General features: G+C 50.4%; 1 protein-coding gene across 1 annotated transcript; it reads right to left on the reverse strand.

The window, feature by feature from the left end:
- Positions 1-74: 74 nt before the first annotated feature.
- DNAAF1 (dynein axonemal assembly factor 1) lies at positions 75-20,959 on the reverse strand. Its single transcript, XM_041772474.1, has 12 exons — positions 20,766-20,959; positions 18,517-18,652; positions 17,735-17,826; positions 15,262-15,483; positions 14,981-15,147; positions 11,972-12,093; positions 8,736-8,902; positions 7,132-7,398; positions 3,870-3,964; positions 2,223-2,279; positions 987-1,350; positions 75-339 (listed from the first exon to the last, which is right to left on the reverse strand). The coding sequence occupies exons 1-12, from the start codon at positions 20,887-20,889 to the stop codon at positions 242-244; spliced, it is 1,911 nt and encodes a 636-aa protein (XP_041628408.1). The 5' UTR covers positions 20,890-20,959; the 3' UTR covers positions 75-241.
- Between the last annotated feature and the right edge of the window lie 96 nt (positions 20,960-21,055).

Consider the following 21,055-nt stretch of genomic DNA (forward strand, 5'->3'; position numbering starts at 1 on the left):
GTCTGTAATGCTCAGTTACACAGCTTATGCCACAGAACCGGGGGAGGTCAGTCGTGTCCTGCTTTGAGAACAGGAACACGACTGTCGCACGCTTGCAGAGGCACCAGTGGAGGGGCAGCTGAGGCCCCGAGCACTCTCAGAAAGGAAGGGGAGCCCAGTCAAGGGGGTGACCTGCGCCCATGGAGGGCCCTAGCCACCAGCTGTCCCCATTAGTGTGGGGGCGGAAGGGCCACTTGAGGGTTCAGTCCAAGCCAAATTCAATGTCCTCTCGGTCTCCTTCCGCCTCACGCTCCACAAGCTCGGGTTTAGACAGCGCCTCATTCTCTTTGGTGATGTTTTCTAAGGAGTTGGGAAAGGTCATTGTGTGCATGGGAACTGTGGGCAGCCCCTCGTGTGTTCCTGCCTGTGGGCCTCGGGTCAGCCAGGCCAGCTACTGGCCAGCGTCAGGTGAGAACAGGAATGCCTGAGCTCAGCAGAGGCCCAGCAACAGTTGCTGAACTAGCCACCCTACCCCATCCCATTGGCTCGTTCCAGTGAACACGACCCTGCTTTCCCCACTTCCCCAACACGTGCCTCTCCTTGGCCATGTGCATGGGCCCCAAGTGCCAGGCCAGGCTGACCAGTCAACATGTGACTTGTCCTGCCCAGCCAGGTGTACTCTAGCTGGTCACCCCCTGCCTGGTGAGCCTCCCCTCCCCGCCAGCACCACCCCTCTCAGCATTCACCAGATCCTCTACCCTCAGGCCAGCAGTCACTCATTTTGTCCCACACTCCCAGTCGTCACGTCACCAGAGCCCACCTGCCCTCAGAAGCCTGAGTCTGGAGAGGCTGGGGGTGAATACAGGTTTCCAAGCCATCTCCATGGCCTGTTGTGAGCGGCCTCTCCAACCCATCAGCTGCCCTCCACTTGGGGTTGGGTTATTGGCAATTTCTTTCCCCCCATCCAAGCTTGGACCTCTGTGGTTCTGAAAGTAGGGTGGTCTTACCTGGGGAAGAGGCTGGAAGCAGGTCACCGTCCCCGTCCTCACTGGAAGGGGGTGGTAGGGGTGGTGTGTCCCTTTGGCAGGTTGGTGACCTTGGTGACTGGTCTGAAGCTTCCTCGCCGTGGAGCTCCTGGATCAGTGGGCGCAGGGACTTGGTGTCTCTACTTGGGGTTTCCGAGTTCCTCTTAGCTGCTTTAAATATGTCCGTAAAGGGTGTCTCAGCCTTCCTGGAGGTGTCCCTGGGGATTGCGAATATGTTTGAAAGGGCATCTGGGGTGTCTTCCAGCACTGGGAGTGAGGAGTAGTCCAGTTCGGGTTCACTGTCATCACTCAAGCTCGAGATGGCTGTCACCTTTGGAAAGCACATCTGTTAAGATAAAAACGTGTGTGACCCTTTCTGCTTTCCCAATAGTCACCTATAAAATGCCCAGTGCTGATTCTGCTTTTTTTTTTTTTTTTAATCATAAAATACTCTGTTTCCGCGTATAAGACAGGCCTGAGGGAGCCTAACACTCTGCCCTTGGGAAGAGAGGCCTCAGCACCGATGCCCTTGGCCAGCCGTTCCCCAGCCCCGAGGTGGTGGCGAGGTGTGCAGCGGGGCTCCGCTCCAGCCCTCCGCCGGGTGTCCAGCCACACTCCCCCCACCAGTGCTGTGCCTGCTACACCAACACCACCCCCCAGGGCTCCAAATCGGCTGGCAGATGCTCCTCTGGGACCTAGCTCACTTGGAGATGAGGGGAGCTGTGGGGTGGGTGTGTGTGTGTGTGTGTGTGTGTGTGTGTGTGTGTGTGTGCGCGTCTCCTAGCTTGCAATGTGCTCCTGCACAGAGACGGTGCCTTACGCTGTCCTCTCCCTCAGGCCCCAGTCTGGCACCCAGGCCCCAGCAATGCCGGTCCACGTGGGAGAGCCCCCATCCTGCCTCCTGCACTCCTCCTTCCCTTCCCTATCTGTGTGTCACTACAGGACAGACATCCTGAAAGTGCACACAAACTACCTCTGAAGGACAGAATTGTCCTCAGGGAATTATCTGGTAGGAGCAGTGAAGGTCAGTGACAAAACGTGTGTCCAGGAAGACACACGGGAGTCATCATAAGACCTGATGGAAGTGAGCGGCTGCACTTGCTCTGGAGAGGGGGCTCAGGGGGCCCGGGTGCATTAGGGGGGGAGCCGTGCTTTGTGGGTCACAGGGCCCGAGTGACCGTGACATCAGGCTGACAGTGGGAAAGCAGGGCTGATGACCTCATCTTGGCCGTCCAGAGCCTCGCCCACATCAGCGTCCTCCAAGTCCGGCAGGTCCTGGAAGAGCAAGCAAGTCCGTGAGCCTGGGTCCTGGGCAAGCAAAACGTGCGGAGAAATAAGGACCGCAAGCACTCTGGGGAACCGTGCGCACGCTGCCATCTGAGGATCCCAACCTCCTGGTTCCACTTGGCTTTGTCATCAGAGACGGGGCCAGATCACCTGGGAGGGATGTGAGGCCCAAACCACGTGCACTGCCAATGTCCAGATTCGACCCGGGACTCGAAGTGCTATAAAATGAGTGTGGTTTGGGCCTCCCTGCAACTAGGGGGCTTTTGTGTTGTGGGTTTGTTGTCTCTTCCTCTAGAGCCACCAGCCCAGCACGTGAGGCAAGCAGCGATGGATGTGGTTGGATGTGTGACCTTGAGCCAGACTGCCAAGCTTGGTATTCCTGCTCTGTCCCTGCTTGGCTGTGGAGCCCTGGGCAAATTGCTTAACCTCTGTTTCTCCATCTCCTCGTCTGTGAAATGGGGATGAGAATGGTACCTACTGGCAGGGTCAGTCAACCAATATATGGTATCTTTAGAACAGTGCCAGGCACAATTAGAACCATGAGTAATGGGGCGCCTGGGTGACTCAGTCAGTGAAGCGTCTGCCTTCGGCTCAGATCATCACCCCAGGGTCCTGGGATCAAGTCCCATGTGGGGCTCCCTGCTCAGCGGGGAGTTTGTTTCTCCCTCTCCCTTTGCCCCTCCCCTTGCTCATGCTCGCTCTCTCACTTTCTCTCTCAAATAAATCTTAAAAAAAAAAAAAATTAAGCATTAGCTCTTAGCCATCCTATATACAGCTGGTTCTCTCTCCCCAGCTCTGTTTTTTACTCTACATAGGCTCTGAAAACTAGAAGCCTGCTCTGAACACTGACTGCTCCGTGTAAGTCCTGCTGAGCCACAGAAAATCGAGGAGGCTGCCTGGGAAGCCGGCAGGAGCTCACTCGTGCCCCGGGAAGCTGGCCATCCCACCCAGTGACCCAAGTGAGCACCGGCTGCCTGCAGGCCGTGAGGCTGAAGTGGGGAGAAATGCCTCCGCAATCTTGGTCCCCACCCCCAGCACGCTTCCCTGGCCAGGTGGGAAATGTGCGAACCCCATGGTACCCACCCCCATGGGCCAGGGCGTTTATTGTGTCACCAACGTGGGCAAAGCCAGGACAGGGGTCCTCGAGGCCACATGCCCACCATCAAGAAGCAACAGGCCTGGATGTGGCACATGCTGCTCACTGGATGGCGTCAGCGGAGGACTGGAGGCGCCAGTGAAAAATGCCACATTCTCAGGGATTCTGTATTAGGCTCGCCAGAGAACTGCTCTGCAGTGTCACTTTGGAGAAAACAAATCGAGAGTTCTGTCAAGGGAGATGGGGAACCGTCTGGCCTGGCACCTCTCAATCTCGAACACACACACGTATGAACACCTGGGGAGACCATGTTAACAGGCAGGTCTGGCCCGAGCATCCGGAATGAATTCTGAGCAGCTTGTGGATGGCAAGCCCGTTGGCCACGGAGCACACGTTGGTTCGTGAGGATTTGGAGGGTCTCCGTGTGATCCGATACCAACCATAAAGCAGACCCTTCTCTCCAGGGGCAGCTGTTTACTTACATCGATGAAGAGCTTCTCCTTCACCTCCAAATCTTCATCTCCAGCCACAGTCTCTGGGCTCGCGGTGTTGGGGGCCACAGTGTCGGGGGCCGGTTCTAAGAATGACACAGAGTTAGTCACCTCGGGGCTGGTTGTATGCTCAGTGCACAGGCTGACAAGCCCGAGGGCAGAGGGAGGCCAGCCCCAGAGACCGAAGCTGCAGAGAATCCCCAGATTAGCACCGGGTTCTGTCTAAAGAGAAAGGAGAAGAAGGAGAGGAGAGAGCCACCCTCTGGCTGGAACTGGGCAGTGACTCCGACAAGGTGAAAGTACTAGCCAGGTGGCAGTTTGGCCGGGGTGGCGGGCAGGGGAGTTGGATGGGAGGCAGGCTGGAGGTTCCAGGGTGACGGCCCTGCCCAAGACGGGCAGAGTCCACCACCTGTGGGGCCTGCCTGTCCCTGGTGGCAGCGCCAGCGTCCAGGAGGCTCACTAAGTAACACAGGGCTGCCTGCGAATGTGGAGCTGGGACGGGTCCCTCCTCCTACTCCAGACTCCCACTCCTGGACGTCCCCAGGCCCTATCCTTGGGTCCTGTTCTCTGCTTGCTCTTCAGCCTCATGGCTTCCATCATGAGAGATCCAAGGCTCAACCTTCCTGGCCACACACAGGTCCACCGTGTCCAGTTTGGCTCAGAGAACCCCAGTGGGCCTGATGTCCCATGAAACAAGAAGGTGGGCAGAGGGCTTCTGTGGTCGCTGTTGTGGTTGGCTTTCCCTCGCTGGGTCCAGCGGTCACGGTCTCATCGCCGTCCCTGTGGCTTCTGCAGTTCAGTGCTGGTGATAACTACCATGGTCTGCTTCCCTTCCGGCCAGCCACCAGAAGCTTCTCAAGGCAGCAGCTGGGTCCCTTTGTTGCCTAAAAACAATCTGCCTAGGCTTTGTTTTGGGAAAAGGTAAGGCAGGGAAGAGATGAACAATTATTGGGAGTGTAGCTTACGTACCTCGTTCAATCCATGGCAGAGACTGTTTTCATTTCACAGTGGCTGAAACAGGCTCCCAAAGGTTTTGGGGTTTGCCTGCAGTCACTCAGCTGATTGAGGGGTTGGATATGGCTTTGACCTCAGGATATCTATCTAGAAACTTCCCTGCCCCACCTGTACACAGTTTTAGTGAAACACTTGTGTCGTCCTCAGACCGTGCTGGGGACCAACAGGAAGCAGCTGAAGCCCTTCTGGGGAGGGTGAAAGGAGAGGCGGGAGGTGCCGTGATTTCCACAATGGTGCAGGTGCTCCCCCTGCCCTGAGATGCAGACTTCCCATGGGCTTGGGAGGTGACTCAGGGCACCCAATCCCGGCCCTGCTCCTCAGGGAGCCAGCACGGACTCCTGATCGCAGGAGGTGGTCCAGACTTCGCATGGAGGATGCAGCACAGCTGCTCACGCCAGCCACCTCCTCACTCCTCCCATCCTCCACATATGAGGAAAGACGGTCCAACGCAGGAAAGGGGGATGGAAAGTAGTTGTTTAAACAGAAGGTTTTTATGTTGAGATTGGCCCTTCTTGTGGCAGAGTCATTTGAATCAAAGTGGAAGGAGGATCTCTTTGCTCTGACAGCCCAGTTCTCCTCTCGGGACGTGGACACCCAGAGGGGTTAGCCCAGGGCGAGCAGAGAGCAGGGGCCGGGGCAGTGCTGGCTTTGATCCCCGTGTCCACCATGCGCTTGCTCTCCTCTTGGAGCAAGTTACTTCACTGCTCTGAGCCTCTGTTTCCACTTCCATCAAATGGGGCCACACAAGACCTGGGAAGCCCTGGCCATCTCAGGGGGCAATGCATGTTGGATAACAGAGCTGGCTGTGTCCCGTGCTCCAGACCATGGCCACTGTGGTGAACAAGCTTCTTTTCAAATGTGCCTTCTGTCCATTCAGGAAGGCAAAGGCTGGCGTCCCTCAGGGGCCACTCTGCTGCCACACCAGGTGCAGCACCAGAGAGCACTGTTCTCTTTCTGTGGCAGTGGCCGCGGGGACAGAACTCTTCCCTCCTGTAGCGCTGGGGGGCGGGGCCTGGAGGGCTTGAACACTTGTCCCTCCTGCTCCTTCTTCCTTTCTGCCCACTGCCTCTCACTCCCCTGGGATCCCTGGGGAATTCCTGAGTCTCGGCCCTGGCAGAAACAGGGTTTCTGAGTTCCTGGGGGCGGGAGGTCTATCCCCCCCTATATATGCCTCCTGCCTAATGTGCATCTTTATCTCCCACACGCAGCCTGTGAAAGGAGTTGGGTTTTTCACATATCACTGAAGAAAAGGCTGTGGCTCTAAGTCCCCATGGATGGATAGTGGGGCACTTTCAGGGGTGGGGTCAGTTGAGTTCATCACTGAGGATGGTCTGCTCTGTCCAAATCCTTTCACTGGAAAGAGAATTCACCCCTACCTGGCACGCTGGGGTGTGGCCCTTGTCCCTCTGGCTGGTGGTCTCGGCGGTCTGGGGACAGGGTTACTTCTAGGTTTCTCTGACAGTGGGCACCTTCCTGCTGGGCACCTGTGTTCTGGGTCAGACCAGCTGAACTCCCCAAACAGACCCCAGATGCTGCTCAGGGGGACCACATGCTCCCCATCTCTCAAGGCCCTGCAGGTAGGGCATGGCCCAGGCCTGGCTCATCTTCACCAATGCTACAGCAATAGGACAGCATCCCAGGGAAGTCCTGGGTTTTTCCACTAGTTAGCAGGACTCAAGGAATATGGCTGAACCCACCAGGGGGCCCGCTTTGCCTAGACCTGCATCGTCCACTGCAGTAGCCGTAGCTGCACAAGGTTGGCTACTGAGCACTGGAAATGTGACCAGTACTCCTGAGGATCTGAAGTTCTTAATTTGTTTTGATTTTTGATTCATTTAAATTCTACACCTGAAGCAGTATAAAACAGCCTCCCTCCTTTTAGGAGGATTACATCTCCCTTGAACCAGGGAAAAGGTAGCATCCACATTGAGACGTGCTGGGTCAAATGCATACTGGGCTTTGACATAGTGCCCATAAAAGTATCATGTGAAGAATTTTATATTGATTAAAAGGATTATCTTTTAGATAGGCTGGGTTTGGTTAAAATATAATATTAACGTTTCACCCATTTACTAGAAAATATACTTTGGCCTCATTGTATTTCCACGGGCAGTGCTGCTCTGGCAAATGAGACACCACGTATACTGTGTCCTAATGGCACAGCAATGGGAAACGCCCCACAGGGTGGCTCAGAGGCTGTGGTCCCCCGGGGGGCCTCATGCAGCCCCCAGCTCCTTACCTTTGCAGGTGGCTCTGGGGGTGGCCGGCTTCAGGGCCTCCCCCAGGAGCAGCACCCCGGGCTCCTGGTCTTCAGTCTGCCCACTGACCTCCACAGGCAGCTCCTCTATGAGACTTGGCTTTTCCGGGCACAGCTCATCCTTGGCCTCGAAGCTTTCCCTGACAAACAGCTCCATTTTCTGCTGCCTCTCCTGCTCCTCATGAGACTTGTCCTTCCCCTGCATGCTGGCATCCACGTTCTGGTTCTCCTCTGGCACTGGCTCCTCCCCTGAACGAGAGATGACCAAAGGTGAGCCGGAAGGACCTGGGGTGGGGGGACAGTCTGGACATGTCTCGGGGACATGCAGCAAACTGCTGGGAGTGAGCTCAGGGCACCGTTGGGGATGCAGAGATGTTCATCCAAGTGTGCGCTGAGCACTGAAGCCACGGAGCTGTGTCCACGGAGGTGGGGGTGCACTCAACACAATCTAGGTGGACAATACAGCTGTTTGTTTTATTATTCCTTAAGCTTTTCCAAAAAGCTCACCTCCCCAGGGAAACTCCAAGGAGCAAGGACCTAGTGCTCTCCCTGTCGGGATCTGTGACAATGTCTGTGAGCCAGCTCCTTGTGTGAGGAAGAACATGTGCCTACATTTGTGTGCAAAAGCTTATTTATTTATACCCATCCCCACTACATGGGCAGAGAGAACTTCCTGCGTGGAGACAAATGGTGGATTTAAAGGAGCAAGAGTAGTAATGGAAAACCTTAATAACCATGTGGCTGAGATACGGGATGAAGACACAGACTAAGCCCCCGGGTCTAGATGCTGGCAGATCTATTGCTGTCAATGGCGTTATGTGGGGTGAGCATGAAATCAGCACAATAGCACAGTGCTTTGATATGAACTCACGGTATTCAGAATAATGGCCCCACAAAGGGGTCTGCATCCTAACCCTAGAACCTGTCAGAATGTGACCTCACATAGTAAAAGGGACTTGGCAGAGGAGATTAAGGACCCTGAGATGGGGCGATGATCCTAGAGTATCCAGGTGGGCTCAGCGTCACCACATAGATCCTAAAGAGAGGACGGCAGGGGGTCAGAGCAGGAGAGATTTGAAGGTCCTGCAGAGGAAGGTGGAGGAGGGGCCACAGGCCCAGGGATGGCAGCACTGAGGGGATCTCAACAAGCTGGAAAAGATGAAAAAATGGATTCTCCCCAGGAGCTTCCAGAAGGAATGCAGCCTTGGCCACACCTTGATTTTAGCTCCATGAGACTCACAGACTCACGTTCAACTTCTGACCTATAAAATTGTGTTGTTTTAAAGCCCCTAAATTTATGGTAATTTGTCATGACAGTCATAAAAAACGAATAGATCATTTATTTTGGAAGACTGAGGCTATTTTAACACAACTGCACTTTTATCACTGAAAGTGGCTTGAAACTGCCCATTAATGCTGGGGCTCTTCCTAACCCTTGGCAGGTGGGTGAGGCCACATGCACAGGCATCCGCAGGTGTGTGAATGATCGGTCAAAGCTAAATCCCAGAGATGAAAGGCCAAGTTCTCCAGCCCAGATCTCTAGTCTACACAGAGTCCCGGGTGCTACTGCTGCCCAGAGCGCGTACCTCCCTCCTGGCTGGCTTTCTGCCGCTTTCTCTCTTCTGCCTGCTGCTTGATCATTGCTAGGGCTTCAATGCTGTCCTGAATCTTCTTCCGGTCTCTGCTCTCCCACTTCTCTCTCTCCTCCTTCTCTGCTGCAAGCCCTCCCCTGGCCCAGGCCTCTGCACAAGCTCTGTTGATGAGGACAAACAAAAAACAGAAATTGGAGAGTTCCGAATTTTCAACAAGGTAAAAGTAATTCAAAATATACTGTCTCACCAAACTCGCTCATTTTCCCCAAATCAAACTGAAGGCACATGGGACGTGTGGTCACAGAATATCGGTTAACATATGCACACTCCCCTCCTTAATGGCTTGCAAAGGCTTCTTGATGCAATGCCAAAAGCACGAGCAATAAAAAGGAAAAATAGAGAAACCAGACTCCATCAAAATTAAAAATGTTTGTAACATAAAGAATACCACAAAGTAAAAAGACACCCCACAGAATGTGGGAAGATATCTGCAAGTCATACACCTACTAGGGGATGAGTATATAGAATAAAGAACTTCTATGACTCATGAATACAAAAACAACACAATTTAAAAGTAGAACAATTTAAAAGAATGAAATTAGAAGCCATGAATTGGGAGAAAATATTTACAAGAAAGACAACTGATACATGGCTTATGTTCAAAACAGACAACTATGAGACCTCAAAAAAAGAAACAACCCACAATTAAAAAAAAAAAAAGCAGGAAACGACCTAGACACTTCACCAAAGAAGACAGGCAGATGGCAAAGCAGCTCAGTGTCCTTTGACATCAGGGAATTGCGGGTTACAACGAGGAGGTGCCACCTCACGCCTATTAGGACAATTGATATCCCAAACACTGACACCAGATGCTGGGAAGGAGGTGGAGCCCACTCATCCTGGTGGGAACACAGGCTGGTGCGGCCCCCTGGAGGAGAGCCTGGCAGCTACAGAGCTACGAGTAATCTTCCCTACAAGCTGGCATTGTGCTCCTAAGTAATCTGCTCAACAGTGTTGAAAGCCAATGTCCACACAAAACCCAGCACACAAACACTTGTAGCGGCACCTGTCACAAGAGCCCCAGAGTGGAAACTGCAAAATTCACCAATTCCTGGATGAATAAAACATGGTGTCTCCAAATGGAATATTCTTTTGTGATATTATTTTGGAATGAGTTACTGATCTACACTGCAGTGTGTATGAGCCTTGAAACTATTGTGGAAGTGAAAGAAGCCAATCACACAAGGCCACATATTGTACTATTCCATTGATAGGAAATATCCAGCATAGGAAAAAAAAAAAACAAACAAAACATGGAGATGGGGCTGGAAGAGAGAGGGGATGAGGAATATCAGCTAATGAATAAGGGTTAGTCTTTTGGGGCAATACAAATATTTTAGAATTGATGTGGTGATGGCTGCACAACTCTGTGAATATACCAGAAACCATCGAGTTGTACACTTTAAGTGGGCAAACTGTTCTAGGGGCTGGGGATACAGCAGGTTACAAGAGATGACAATACTCGCTCTATTAGAGCTGCCTTTTTATGGGGAAAGATAGATACTCAAAAAGGAAACAAGTATGTCAAAGGCTGATGTGTCCAAAGAAAAGAGAGCCGGTTAGAGAGACACCAGGTGGAAAAGGTGCTCCTGAGATGGAGAGCTGCCTGAGGGGACAGGTGATCAGACACCTGCAAACACCTATAAGGAGCCTCCTTGGCAGGGAGAACAGCAAGTGGCTGATGTGGGACAGCAAGGGGATGGGAGGAATTAGGGCTCAAACCCCAGTGAGTCCGACCCCTGAACCAGAGTGGCAATATGCAAAGAGGCTGGCTCCTATCCCTGCTCCCACTTTCCTGTGGCTCGGCACCACCCATATGGTTGAGGCTCAGAATCCTTAGCTGCTGCTCCCATGGGTTTACTCCTTCTGAGCCCAGCACTTCTCAAATCCCACCTGTTACTCACAAGGAGCCTGTGGTCATATTGTCCCCACCTTCCTGATGAGGAATGTGAGGCTGAGGGAGCCCACCCAAGGGAACAGACCTCAGGGCTGCAGGGCTGTGTTTCAAAGTCACTGCCTAGGCTCTGCTCCGTGGCCCGTGGCCCGTGGGTGCCATGGAGCTGGGTACGCCTTCCCCCAACTTCCCAGGAGCAGGTGGTCTTGTTTCCTTCACCTGGAGGCTCTCACTTCTACTTGAAATATTTGTTAGTTTAACTTTGTGAATTCAAAAACATACTACCAGCTACACTGCTTCTTAAATGCTGTGTACCTTAGAGTTTAGATTGCATTTCACTTCAAGCAGCCCATGGTACAGAGATTTTATTCTTTTTTTTTTTTTTTAATTTTTTAAAATTATGATAGTCACAGAGAGATAGAGAGAGAGGCAGAGACACAGGCAGAGGGAGAAGCAGGCTCCATGCACTGGGAGCCCGACGTGGGATTCGATCCCAGGTCTCCAGGATCGCGCCCTGGGCCAAAGGCAGGCGCCAAACCGCTGCGCCACCCAGGGATCCCCAGAGATTTTATTCTAAGTGAGAATCAATGGTGACCTAAATTAAAAACATAGATACAAGAGTCGTGACCATACACATGGCAGTCCCAGGTTCAATATTCTTAATATAAAAAAGACCTCCTATGAAAAAAAGAAAAAAGAAAAAAAAAGACCTCCTATGAACCAATAACAAAGGGACCTCCAAAGGAAACTGGGAGGAGGTTATAAATGGGGTGCTCACAGAGCAAGAGATCCACCTGCCTGACAAACACATAAGAGTGCCCAACCTCATCAGTTACCCCACAGTAAGATGAGATACAGTCTTCACTCATTGAGTCGCCTGATGAAGATTTCATTTATATGGCTATGTCTGATGAAGTCATGAATCATCACAAACTTTCTAGAAAATGATTAGGAAATATTTGCAAGCACCTCTACAAAATCTCAAACTGCAGTCTTTAACCCAATAATACAACTACTCAAATCCCACCCTAACAAAATCAGCAATGAGGTCAGAGACTTATGTGTAAGGATAGTTATAAGAGGATTATGAAAAAAAATCAATGAGTAAGTGCTCAAGAATAGGTAATTTCTTATTATAAACAATTATGTAGCCATTAAACTTGTTTCCTAAGAATATTGCAAATGCTCGCAATTCAGCAACGTGTACAAGTTTATTATTAAGCGTGCTCAACCATTACGTACTAACATGCGACCCAAAGACTTCTCTCCTCCTTACCTGTCCTTTGGGAAAACTGGCCTGTCATCCAGGTATGTTAAGTGTTTCAGCCGAACGGTGACAGTCTTTCGATAATTAGCCATGTGCCTGATAACGGGGTTTCCCATCAAATTCAGTACGCGCTGGAAGCATAACAGGCAGAGCCAGACTGATTACTAACAAACATGGGTATGATTCAAATAGTCTACACGTGCTGTGCTCTGAGAGTACACAAATAAGACACCTGTGCCCCCCACCACCCCCAGATGACTTTATCAGGGAAGCTAGAAGGTTTTCCTTGCTTTTTGGCCATCAGAACTGTCCTGGTAATGGGGCAGCCCATTCTTGTACTTCAACCACAGACCTGAAATCTCACTGTCCTTCCAGAACAATCTTGGAAAACACATCTGGAGGCCTGTCTAACTCAGCGAGGACGTTATTTTGCTCACCCAAGCTCTTTGGCTGACATTAGCTTCAGTCTAATTGGCTGTTTTCTCACCTTCCCAGCCAGGACTCATTTTAAGAAAGCATACACAGCAGCCAGGCAGATGGGAAGCTCGGATAGGGAAAGGATGGAATGTGCCAGATCGCCAGGCTCACGCATCTGCTGGATGTCATGTGGCATCCCCTGTCTTTAAACCCTGTCTCCTCCTTTCCTGCCCATGCCCTTTCCTGCCCTTAGAGAAGTGGGCAGCTAAAGTAACATGCAGCAGAAGATCCACTTAAAACTAGTTTGCCTGAACTCATGAGTTTTCTTTTTAAGGTTTTATTTATTTATTAATGAGAGACACACAGAGAGAAAGAGAGACAGAGAGAGACAGAGAGAGAGACAGAGACACAGGCAGCGGGAGAAGCAGGCTCCATGCAGGGAGCCCGACGTGGGACTCGATCCCAGGACTCCAGGATCACGACCTGAGCCAAAGGCAGATGCTCAACTGCTGAGCCACCCAGGCGTCCCACTCATGAGTTTTCTTATTGAAAGTGGTCTGTGTTATTGGAAAAAACAAATATACTGCAACCTAGTAAGGTTAACATTCCCCAAACTTCATTCTGGTGGGTATTTACTCTGTGGGGCTGGGGGAATGGAGGTGGGTATGTGCGTGCAATATACACCCCAGAGCAGGCATGAGGGGGCTGCATTGTGGGTGGAGATTTATTTATTTTTAAAGATTTTATATGGGTGGAGAATTTAATAGCAGACATGAAACAGGGTGCCTAGGTGGCTCAGTTGATTAAGTACCCAACTCAGGGTAATGGGATCCAGCCCCACATTGGGCTCCATGCTCAGTAGGGAGTCTGCTTGAGATTCCCTCTCTCCCTTTCCCCCTCTCTCTTCCCCTGCTTGCTCACTCTCTCTCTCTCTCTCTCTCTCTCTCTCTCTCACATACACATACATACATACATAAAAAATTTTAAAAACCAATCACAAAACAATTGTAAAGCAGACTGCTTTTGTCATGGACTGAACTGTGTTCCCCATCCCCAAATTCATATGTTCAATTTCTAACCCAGCACCCCAGAATGTGGCTGTATTTGGAGAGAGGGCCTTTAAAGAGGTGATTCAGATTACAGGCCCTGGTCCCACCTGACTGCTGTCCTTAGAAGAGGGGATTGGAACACTGACATGTAGAGGAGACGATGCGAGGACACGGGACACAGGGAGAAGCCCCCTCACCTACCCCCGGCACCACAATTGTGGACTATTCCTACCCTCTTAGAATCATGAGAAGATAAATTTCTGCTGTTTAAGCCACCCAGTGTGTGATAATTTGTTATAGCAGTTAAGCAAAAAGAAAATAAAGTGTTATATGACACAGCTGTATATGATCGCTGTGTGCTGGCAGTTCTAAATGAGTCCTCCCTGACAATCTACTCAGAACACTATTCCTGACCTATGATTTGCTCGCTATTTCTCTTTAAATCATCTCACTTTTTCCTTACATATCCACACCCTAGGCAGTACACAGTGAACTCAGGGTTTTGGGGTGCTATCTTTAATGTTTTCCCTAGAGCACATGACAACATGCACACACAAGAAAGCAAGGAAGCTGTCAAGGGCTACTGGAGTTGAGTCACAAGGACACAGGAAGCAGCTGCCTGGAGGGGTCCCCACAGGCCGGAAGATGGGACCATCTGAATATCCAAAACTAAAATGACAGCAAGGATGAAATCAGATCAAGCACTACATACATAAACCATGGTTCATAATGACACAAGGGAAGGAAAAACCATTCCTTGTCACTATTCATGGTTGCTAGGTGCTTGCCCCCTTTCTCTGAAAATCCATGAATAAAAAGAACCAAACCTCCATCCTGGACCCTTCTGTGCGAACTCTATATTAGGGAACCCTTAGGTGATGAGGGAGGTGCTCGTCAGAGAACGCTCCAGCTAATAAATGAGGCAGGGATGGGAGGGCTGGACAATGGCCACTACGTGGCTCCAGAAGCCATGACTCATGAGGTAGAGTCGGTGTCTACCAGCGGCTGCTATACAACTGGGGACAGAGGGATGAGGGCTTTTTCCTGGCTGCGGCAGGCTGACCACGTGGGTCCCCATCAGGCTGTCTTTGAGTTACAACAGAGGCAACCAGACATGAGAAGGCCCTGTGACATGACGCAGCCACACACCTTCAAGGCAAACCCTGGACCTGGACTGGACCGAGCCTCCGGCTCCATCAGCATTCCACAGGAAATACGGGACCAGCAGAACATGTTACATGACACCCCAGGGATGCAATCAACCAAATCCAGATGTGGCAGTCCTGAAAATGGGACTGGTGTCTTCGGCAGATTGATGGGAGGGGACAGCAGAGACTAAGAGTGACACCCTCCCCCCCCCCCCCGAGGAGATTCACACTGAAGTGTTTGTGGACAAAATGACACAGTACCTGGCATTCAAGTGCTCCAGCTAAAGACATCAAGAGGACAGGCTGGGTAAAGAAGGTCGGAGGAAAGGAGGGGTGGGGGGAGGCAAGGGGGGAAGAGATTCAGTTTCTAGAGAATGCAAGTTTTGTGTGCATGCACATTTTACCAAGTCAGGCATGCTCTCCAGGACACTCAGGATTTCTGGATCACTCAGCTTGTTGTGGGAAAGGTCAAGGACGCAAAGTTTCAAACACTCCTTCAGATGCTGAATGTCTTCCACAGTCTCTAAGTGGTTGTGGGCCATCTGGAGCGTGTTCAGGACTGGCAGACAGGCTGGAAGGTGAGGTCAGCAGAAGTGAGCAACAAAAGTATAAAGTACCTTTAGGACCTCCCCCAAGGGAAAGCGGTGGATCTAGTGGCATAAGGACCCTCGTGGGGGCAGCTCACAGAGGTTTTCAATGGTCTTGATGTAATTGTTGCTCAGGTTAAGAGCATCCAGTTTCTGTAGAGATTCTAAGTTCTCGATTTTATGAAGCAGGTTCACTTGCAAGAAGAGGCAGCGCAATTCGGTCTGGGCTTCCAGATTCTCGATTTTCTGTATTCCATTGCACTCCAGCCAGAGACAACGTAGCCCTGTGTACTCTTCCAAGTTCTCGATCCGACTGAAACCTAGTGAGAAGGAAGGGGGCTGCTGGCTAAGCTCCTCCATGCATGCAAGACACAGGGTCACCCTCGTTTTTGACTACCCGTCTACCGTCCACATGTCCTTCCCCTAGTGACACCATGGGAGCATTCCTCTGCTGATACTGCCCCGTGGCTCCCCGGGCAGCCAATCAGAGGCACGGCCATTCGGTCTGGGCTGGTCACACTTAGCCAAGCAGGGCCAACTTTGATGGACCCTGGAAGGTTTTGCTGGCTCCACTGGAGAGAATGGGGAATTGCCAGCCCCATGGGGTGAAGCCTAGTGCTGCAGGAGCTGCCTTCCCTTCTTGGCTGGCAATGGGTGGAGGCGAGGGATCACCTGCCCCCAGTGAACCAGAGGAGCAGGGGCAACCACGCGAAGGAAACAGGCATTGCGGTGAAGCCATGCCGTGAGCACAGGGATCCAGCTGAGCCCGAGGCCAGTGCAAACTGTGGGTCCTGTTCTATTATTCAGTTTTAGGAACCAAATTTAAGGTAAGGAGAACACTTTGTTTACGTTGGTAACTCATTATCAGTTTGTAACTGGGGGTTCATCTTTTATCACCAAAGCCCTTGAAAGTTATTCTGTTGCCTAAAAAAGTTTTGATTATAGTTACAGTATCCCTGGTGAGCCAGAATGAGCCAGCTAAGCCATTCTCCTGGTTCCGGCCCTTGAAATAGCAGATAGTGAATTCAGTTGCTAGGTTTGTGTGGTCTAGGGGAGCAGGAGCGAATACGGGCACATCTCCATCCTGGCTCTTCCACCTTCTAACTCTGCACTAAGTCTGACCTGTTGGATCCTCTTCTCCCCACCTCTTCAATATTGGTCCCCTGGGCTCTCCCCTAAGTCATCCTATTCACTGTGACACCTACATGTTGGGTGCCAGATTTTGGAGATGGCAACGTGGAGGTGTGGAGACCAGTTAGGAGTCCTCGCATTTCCTTAAGGGGTGTGTGCTGCTGGCACCCTTCCTGGGTCTCCCTGGCATGGCATGCCTCGCGGTGGCTGCCCCAACCCCCAGATGCCAGGCTGCACGTGCCTCTGCATCGCCAGCAGAGTACAGAAGAGTTCCTACTAAAGGAACACACAGAGGGTCTATGAAGTGAGTTGACCACCCGAATTCAGAGGAAGCTGAAGCTGTCCCTCCTTTTCATCACTGCTGGGACTAGTGAGGTCTACGGACCCTCGCTGGGTTTACATGGGATCCTGCACACTAGGCCTGGGGCCCCTGGGGTGCCACTCTTCATGCTTCTCTGACCTGGGAGGCACTAATCACCCTCCTCTTTCGAGATGTGTCCCACCCAAGCCCAGCGTTCACTACTGGATTGCTGGTTTGAGAAATGTTTAAGTCCTTCAGAAAATATAAGTAAAGGATGTCAACATGCTTCCCTGGTATCTATATACTCAGTGGCCCCTTTTATCAGCTCCAGTCAGTGAAGACTTGTCAAGGAAATATTATTGCTTTTCTACAGATCTTCACTGAACTCTGAAATTTTTCTTTTTCTTTTCTTTTCTTTCTTTTCTTTTCTTTTCTTTTCTTTTCTTTTCTTTTCTTTTCTTTTCTTTCTTTTCTGATTTTACCCATTTATTCAAGAGAGACAGAGAGAGACAGGGAGAAGCAGGCTCCCTGTGGGGAGCCCAATGTGGGACTCAATCTTAGGACCACAGGATCACAACCTGAGTTAAAGGCAGATGCTCAACCACTAAGCCACCCATGTGCCCCTCTTTTTTTTTTTTTTTAAGATTTTATTTATTTATTCATGAGAAAGAGAGAGAGAGAGGCAGAGACACAGGCAGAGGGAAAAGCAGGCCCTATGCAGGGAGCCCAACATGGGACTCGATCCCAGGTTTCCAGGATCATGCCCTGGGCTGAAGGTGGTGCTAAACCACTGAGCCACCCAGGCTGCCCCTTCTTTTTTTATTTTAAAGATTTTATTTATTTGACACAGAGAAAGAGAGAGAGAGAGAGAGAGAGAACGAACGAACAGCAAGGGCAGTGAGAGGGAGAAGCAGGTTCCCCACTGAGGAGGGAGCCTGACCCACGGCTCCATTCCAGGATCCTAGGAACATGACCTGAGCTGAAGGCAGATGCTTAAATGGCTGAGCCAGCCAGGTACCCCAAAACTCTGAAATTTCTACTCAAATATACTTTGAGAACTCCAGAGGATCCCAGCAAGAAATTTTTTTATACCACTAGAGCCTTCTGCCTGACAGCAGACCCCTCTACCAGGTCCTTACCTTTAAAGTGTAAATACAGTGTATCATTCAATGCTGGGGTAATATAAAGCTTGTGTTGCTTGCAGAGTTTTTGCAGAAAACTTTTAGTCATTCTGTTAAGTGAGAAACATGAATAAGAAATTTATTTCAATTTGTCAGCTGTGAAACATTCCAAAAATTCTTTAGCACACCCATTTCTTCTCCAAATTCCAAAATAACCTAAGTGGCTGATAACTTTTTTTTTTTTTTTTTTTTTGCCTAATCAACTATTTAAAGTTCTTTTTTTGTATACCTTTCAGGGCCTCCTCCAATATCATTACTTTCAGCATTCCTAAAAATTGCAATGTATGTTGTAATAAAAATACTTTTAATAATGTCATCAAGAACTACTGATGTTTCTCTCTCCAGGCCTGGCATTAAAGTTTAATACACTGTGGTTAGTTGTGCTATAGATGCAGTGCCATTCTGACTCTGGTACTAATTCTCAGACACTGGGCCAACTATTTAATTTCCGTGAGCCTCAATTTCCTTATCTGTTCAAAGGGGTGATTACAGCAGGACACCTGGGTGGCTCAGTGGTTGAGCATCTGCCTTTGGCTCAGGGTGTGATCCTGGTGTCATGGGATCGAGCCCTGCATTGGGCTCCCTATGGGGAGCTTCTCCCTCTGCCTATGTCTCTGCCTCTCTCTCTGTGTCTCTCATGATTACATAAATATAATCTTAAAAAAAGGGGTGTGTGTGATTATACCATCTACTTTCCTCAGTAAATGTGTGCTGTAATTGGCAGCAGCATGCTCACATACCTGGGGCTGTGATTTTCCTGGTCATCTCTCTCATTTGCTAAGCAACTGCCCGACCTGCTGTCGCCACTCTGTTTCTGCTTGCTTGGGTAAGATGTGTCAGAAGGACTCACACATGTTTCCTTCGGATCATTAATTTCTATAAAATAAGGGAATAGAGATCAAGAGATGTATAAAATGTTTGCCCAATTTCAACTTGATTAGTAAATGTTGGCTTTTAATATGGAACATGAGGGCTCTTTAAATGTATGACGATTTGTAAAGCATTGGTAAAGACTATGGCAAGTTCACTTCTAGGGAGGTCCTCCATGAGAGCTTTTGTACAGGTGCACAAGGATGCATGTACAAAGGTATTCATTACTGTATTACTTTTAATAGCAGAAGACAGTCAACAATGCAAATAACCACCCGTGGTGGCTAGTTACGTAAAACAACGGATTAGTATCTGCCATGGGGAAGAATGCACTACATCAATCAATACAGATAATTCTCAGAAACACGTAGGAGAAAATAAAGCAAGTTTCATGATAAGCACATATATATACCATTTATATAAGTTAAAAACATACAAACCAATGTTATGAGGTGTTTATGGACAAATAATATATATACATAGAGAGAGAGGAGGGGAGAAAGCATGTGTGGAAGGGAGGGTGGGAGGGAAGAAGGGAGAGACAGAAAGAGAGAGAGAGAGATGTGATTGAAAGAATCCACACAAAAATTCTGGACAAGGGAAAGGGAGGAGGGTATAGGAATGAGAATTGGGGGGAGAAAGGCAAAAGGAACATCGACTTTATTTGAAATGTCCTAAATTAAAAAAAAAAAAGACTTTAGGGGATCCCTGGGTGGCGCAGTGGTTTAGCGCCTGCCTTTGGCCCAGGGCGCGATCCTGGAGACCAGGGATCGAATCCCACATCGGGCTCCCGGTGCATGGAGCCTGCTTCTCCCTCTGCCTCTCTCTCTCTCTCTCTCTGTGACTATCATAAATAAATAAAAATTTAAAAAAAAGACTTTAAGTAAAAATGATAAAATTTTAATCATTTTCAACTCTTAGTGATGATACATGGGTATTTGTTACAATGTTCTCTCTTCTTTTTAAAAAGTGCTCCAAAGAAAAACCACAGGAAAAGAAACAAAAGTGTCGAAAACATCTTTGGTAAAAAGAGAATGAACACATTCAAAGGCACTTAATTTTTTTTAAAGGTCAATCAAAATTGGCCAGTTCAAATGCACTTAAATCTTTAAGAGTTGTTGGCTGCTGTGCTCTATGTTCCTGTGGTCTATCGAACCAGACTAACCACTCTGTGTGTGGGACAGAGTCTTACACTCTTCCATTTCCCACTGCATGCAATGTTCAGCCACAGGAGGTGCCAGATAAGTGTTTGGGGGAATAAATACACAAGAGGTGTTCAGCATACATAATAATTATCTGAATAACAAGAGCTAGTGTTGATTAATGGCCCATTGTAGCCCAGAAACCTAATATAATTACCCCTACCTACAGACCAGTAGACTGCCCCCCCCCCCCAGAGAGGCTAAACTCTGGGCTGACAGCCATAAAACTGGCAAGTTGCAGAGCTGCAATCTGTACCCAGGGTGAATACCTCCAAAGCCTGTCTCTTTCCAGTGAGCCACACAGCTTCCCTGCAGCTCTTCATACAGGGCTTGCCTGGACGGCTAATGCTCCAGACACGCTTGTTGAGTGAGTTCAAAAAACGAAATACAAATCAAGTAGCTTATGCAGCCATCGAAAGATTTCCCTTGGGGCCCCAAGCAAAGTGAGAGCAGAGGCTGAAAGCTGTCTGGGAAGCTGGTGAGGAGTCACCCACTGACCTCAGAACCACCAGCTCCCCATTCACTCTCTACCATGGGTCAGGCACTGGACTGGACCCTGCTAATTCAGTCAGGACGTCCTGCCCCCAGAGCCTTTGATCTTTGATCTTGCAATAAAGGGGTACATTCCAAATAGGTAACAGGCGGGCGCTGGGGAGGCGGGGTGCTGGGAAAGGGCTTGCTCCGAAGTCCGAGTGTCCAGCGGGAGTCTGTGCTGTCAAGGACCTCACGAGGGTAATGTCTCTGGAGCAAGTTCCGTAACCTCTCTAAGTCTCAGTTTCTCCGATTGCATGAAACGGGGAGGAGTGCCCATCGCTGGGGCGGAGCGCCCGTCATTATTACTATGGGTCCCGCCGGCCCGCCAGGTCAGGGGTGGCGCCGGCCGCAGCCCCCCTCGGCTCCCGGGCAGCGGTGTGCACCTTCCTTGCGGCCCGCCGGGCCCGCGTCCCCGTGGTCGCCCGCCGACTGCTCCACGCCCGGCTCCTGTGCGCGGCCCTGCCCCGCCCGCCCGTCCACCGCGGGCCCCGAGGCCTCGGGGTGCATGCTTATCCGGAAGCCCCGCACACCCTGCTCCGCGGGTCGCCGAAGCCGCCCGCCGGGTCAGCGACGCGCTGCTTTCCTTCCCCGCCCGCCGCCCGCCGCCCGCCGCCCGCCGCCCGCGTCGGAGTCGTTGGCCGCCCAACGCTTGCCGGGTCGCCACGGCAACCGC

The sequence above is a fragment of the Vulpes lagopus genome, chromosome 10, assembly GCF_018345385.1.
Source record: "Vulpes lagopus strain Blue_001 chromosome 10, ASM1834538v1, whole genome shotgun sequence".
Classification (NCBI taxonomy): domain Eukaryota; kingdom Metazoa; phylum Chordata; class Mammalia; order Carnivora; family Canidae; genus Vulpes; species Vulpes lagopus.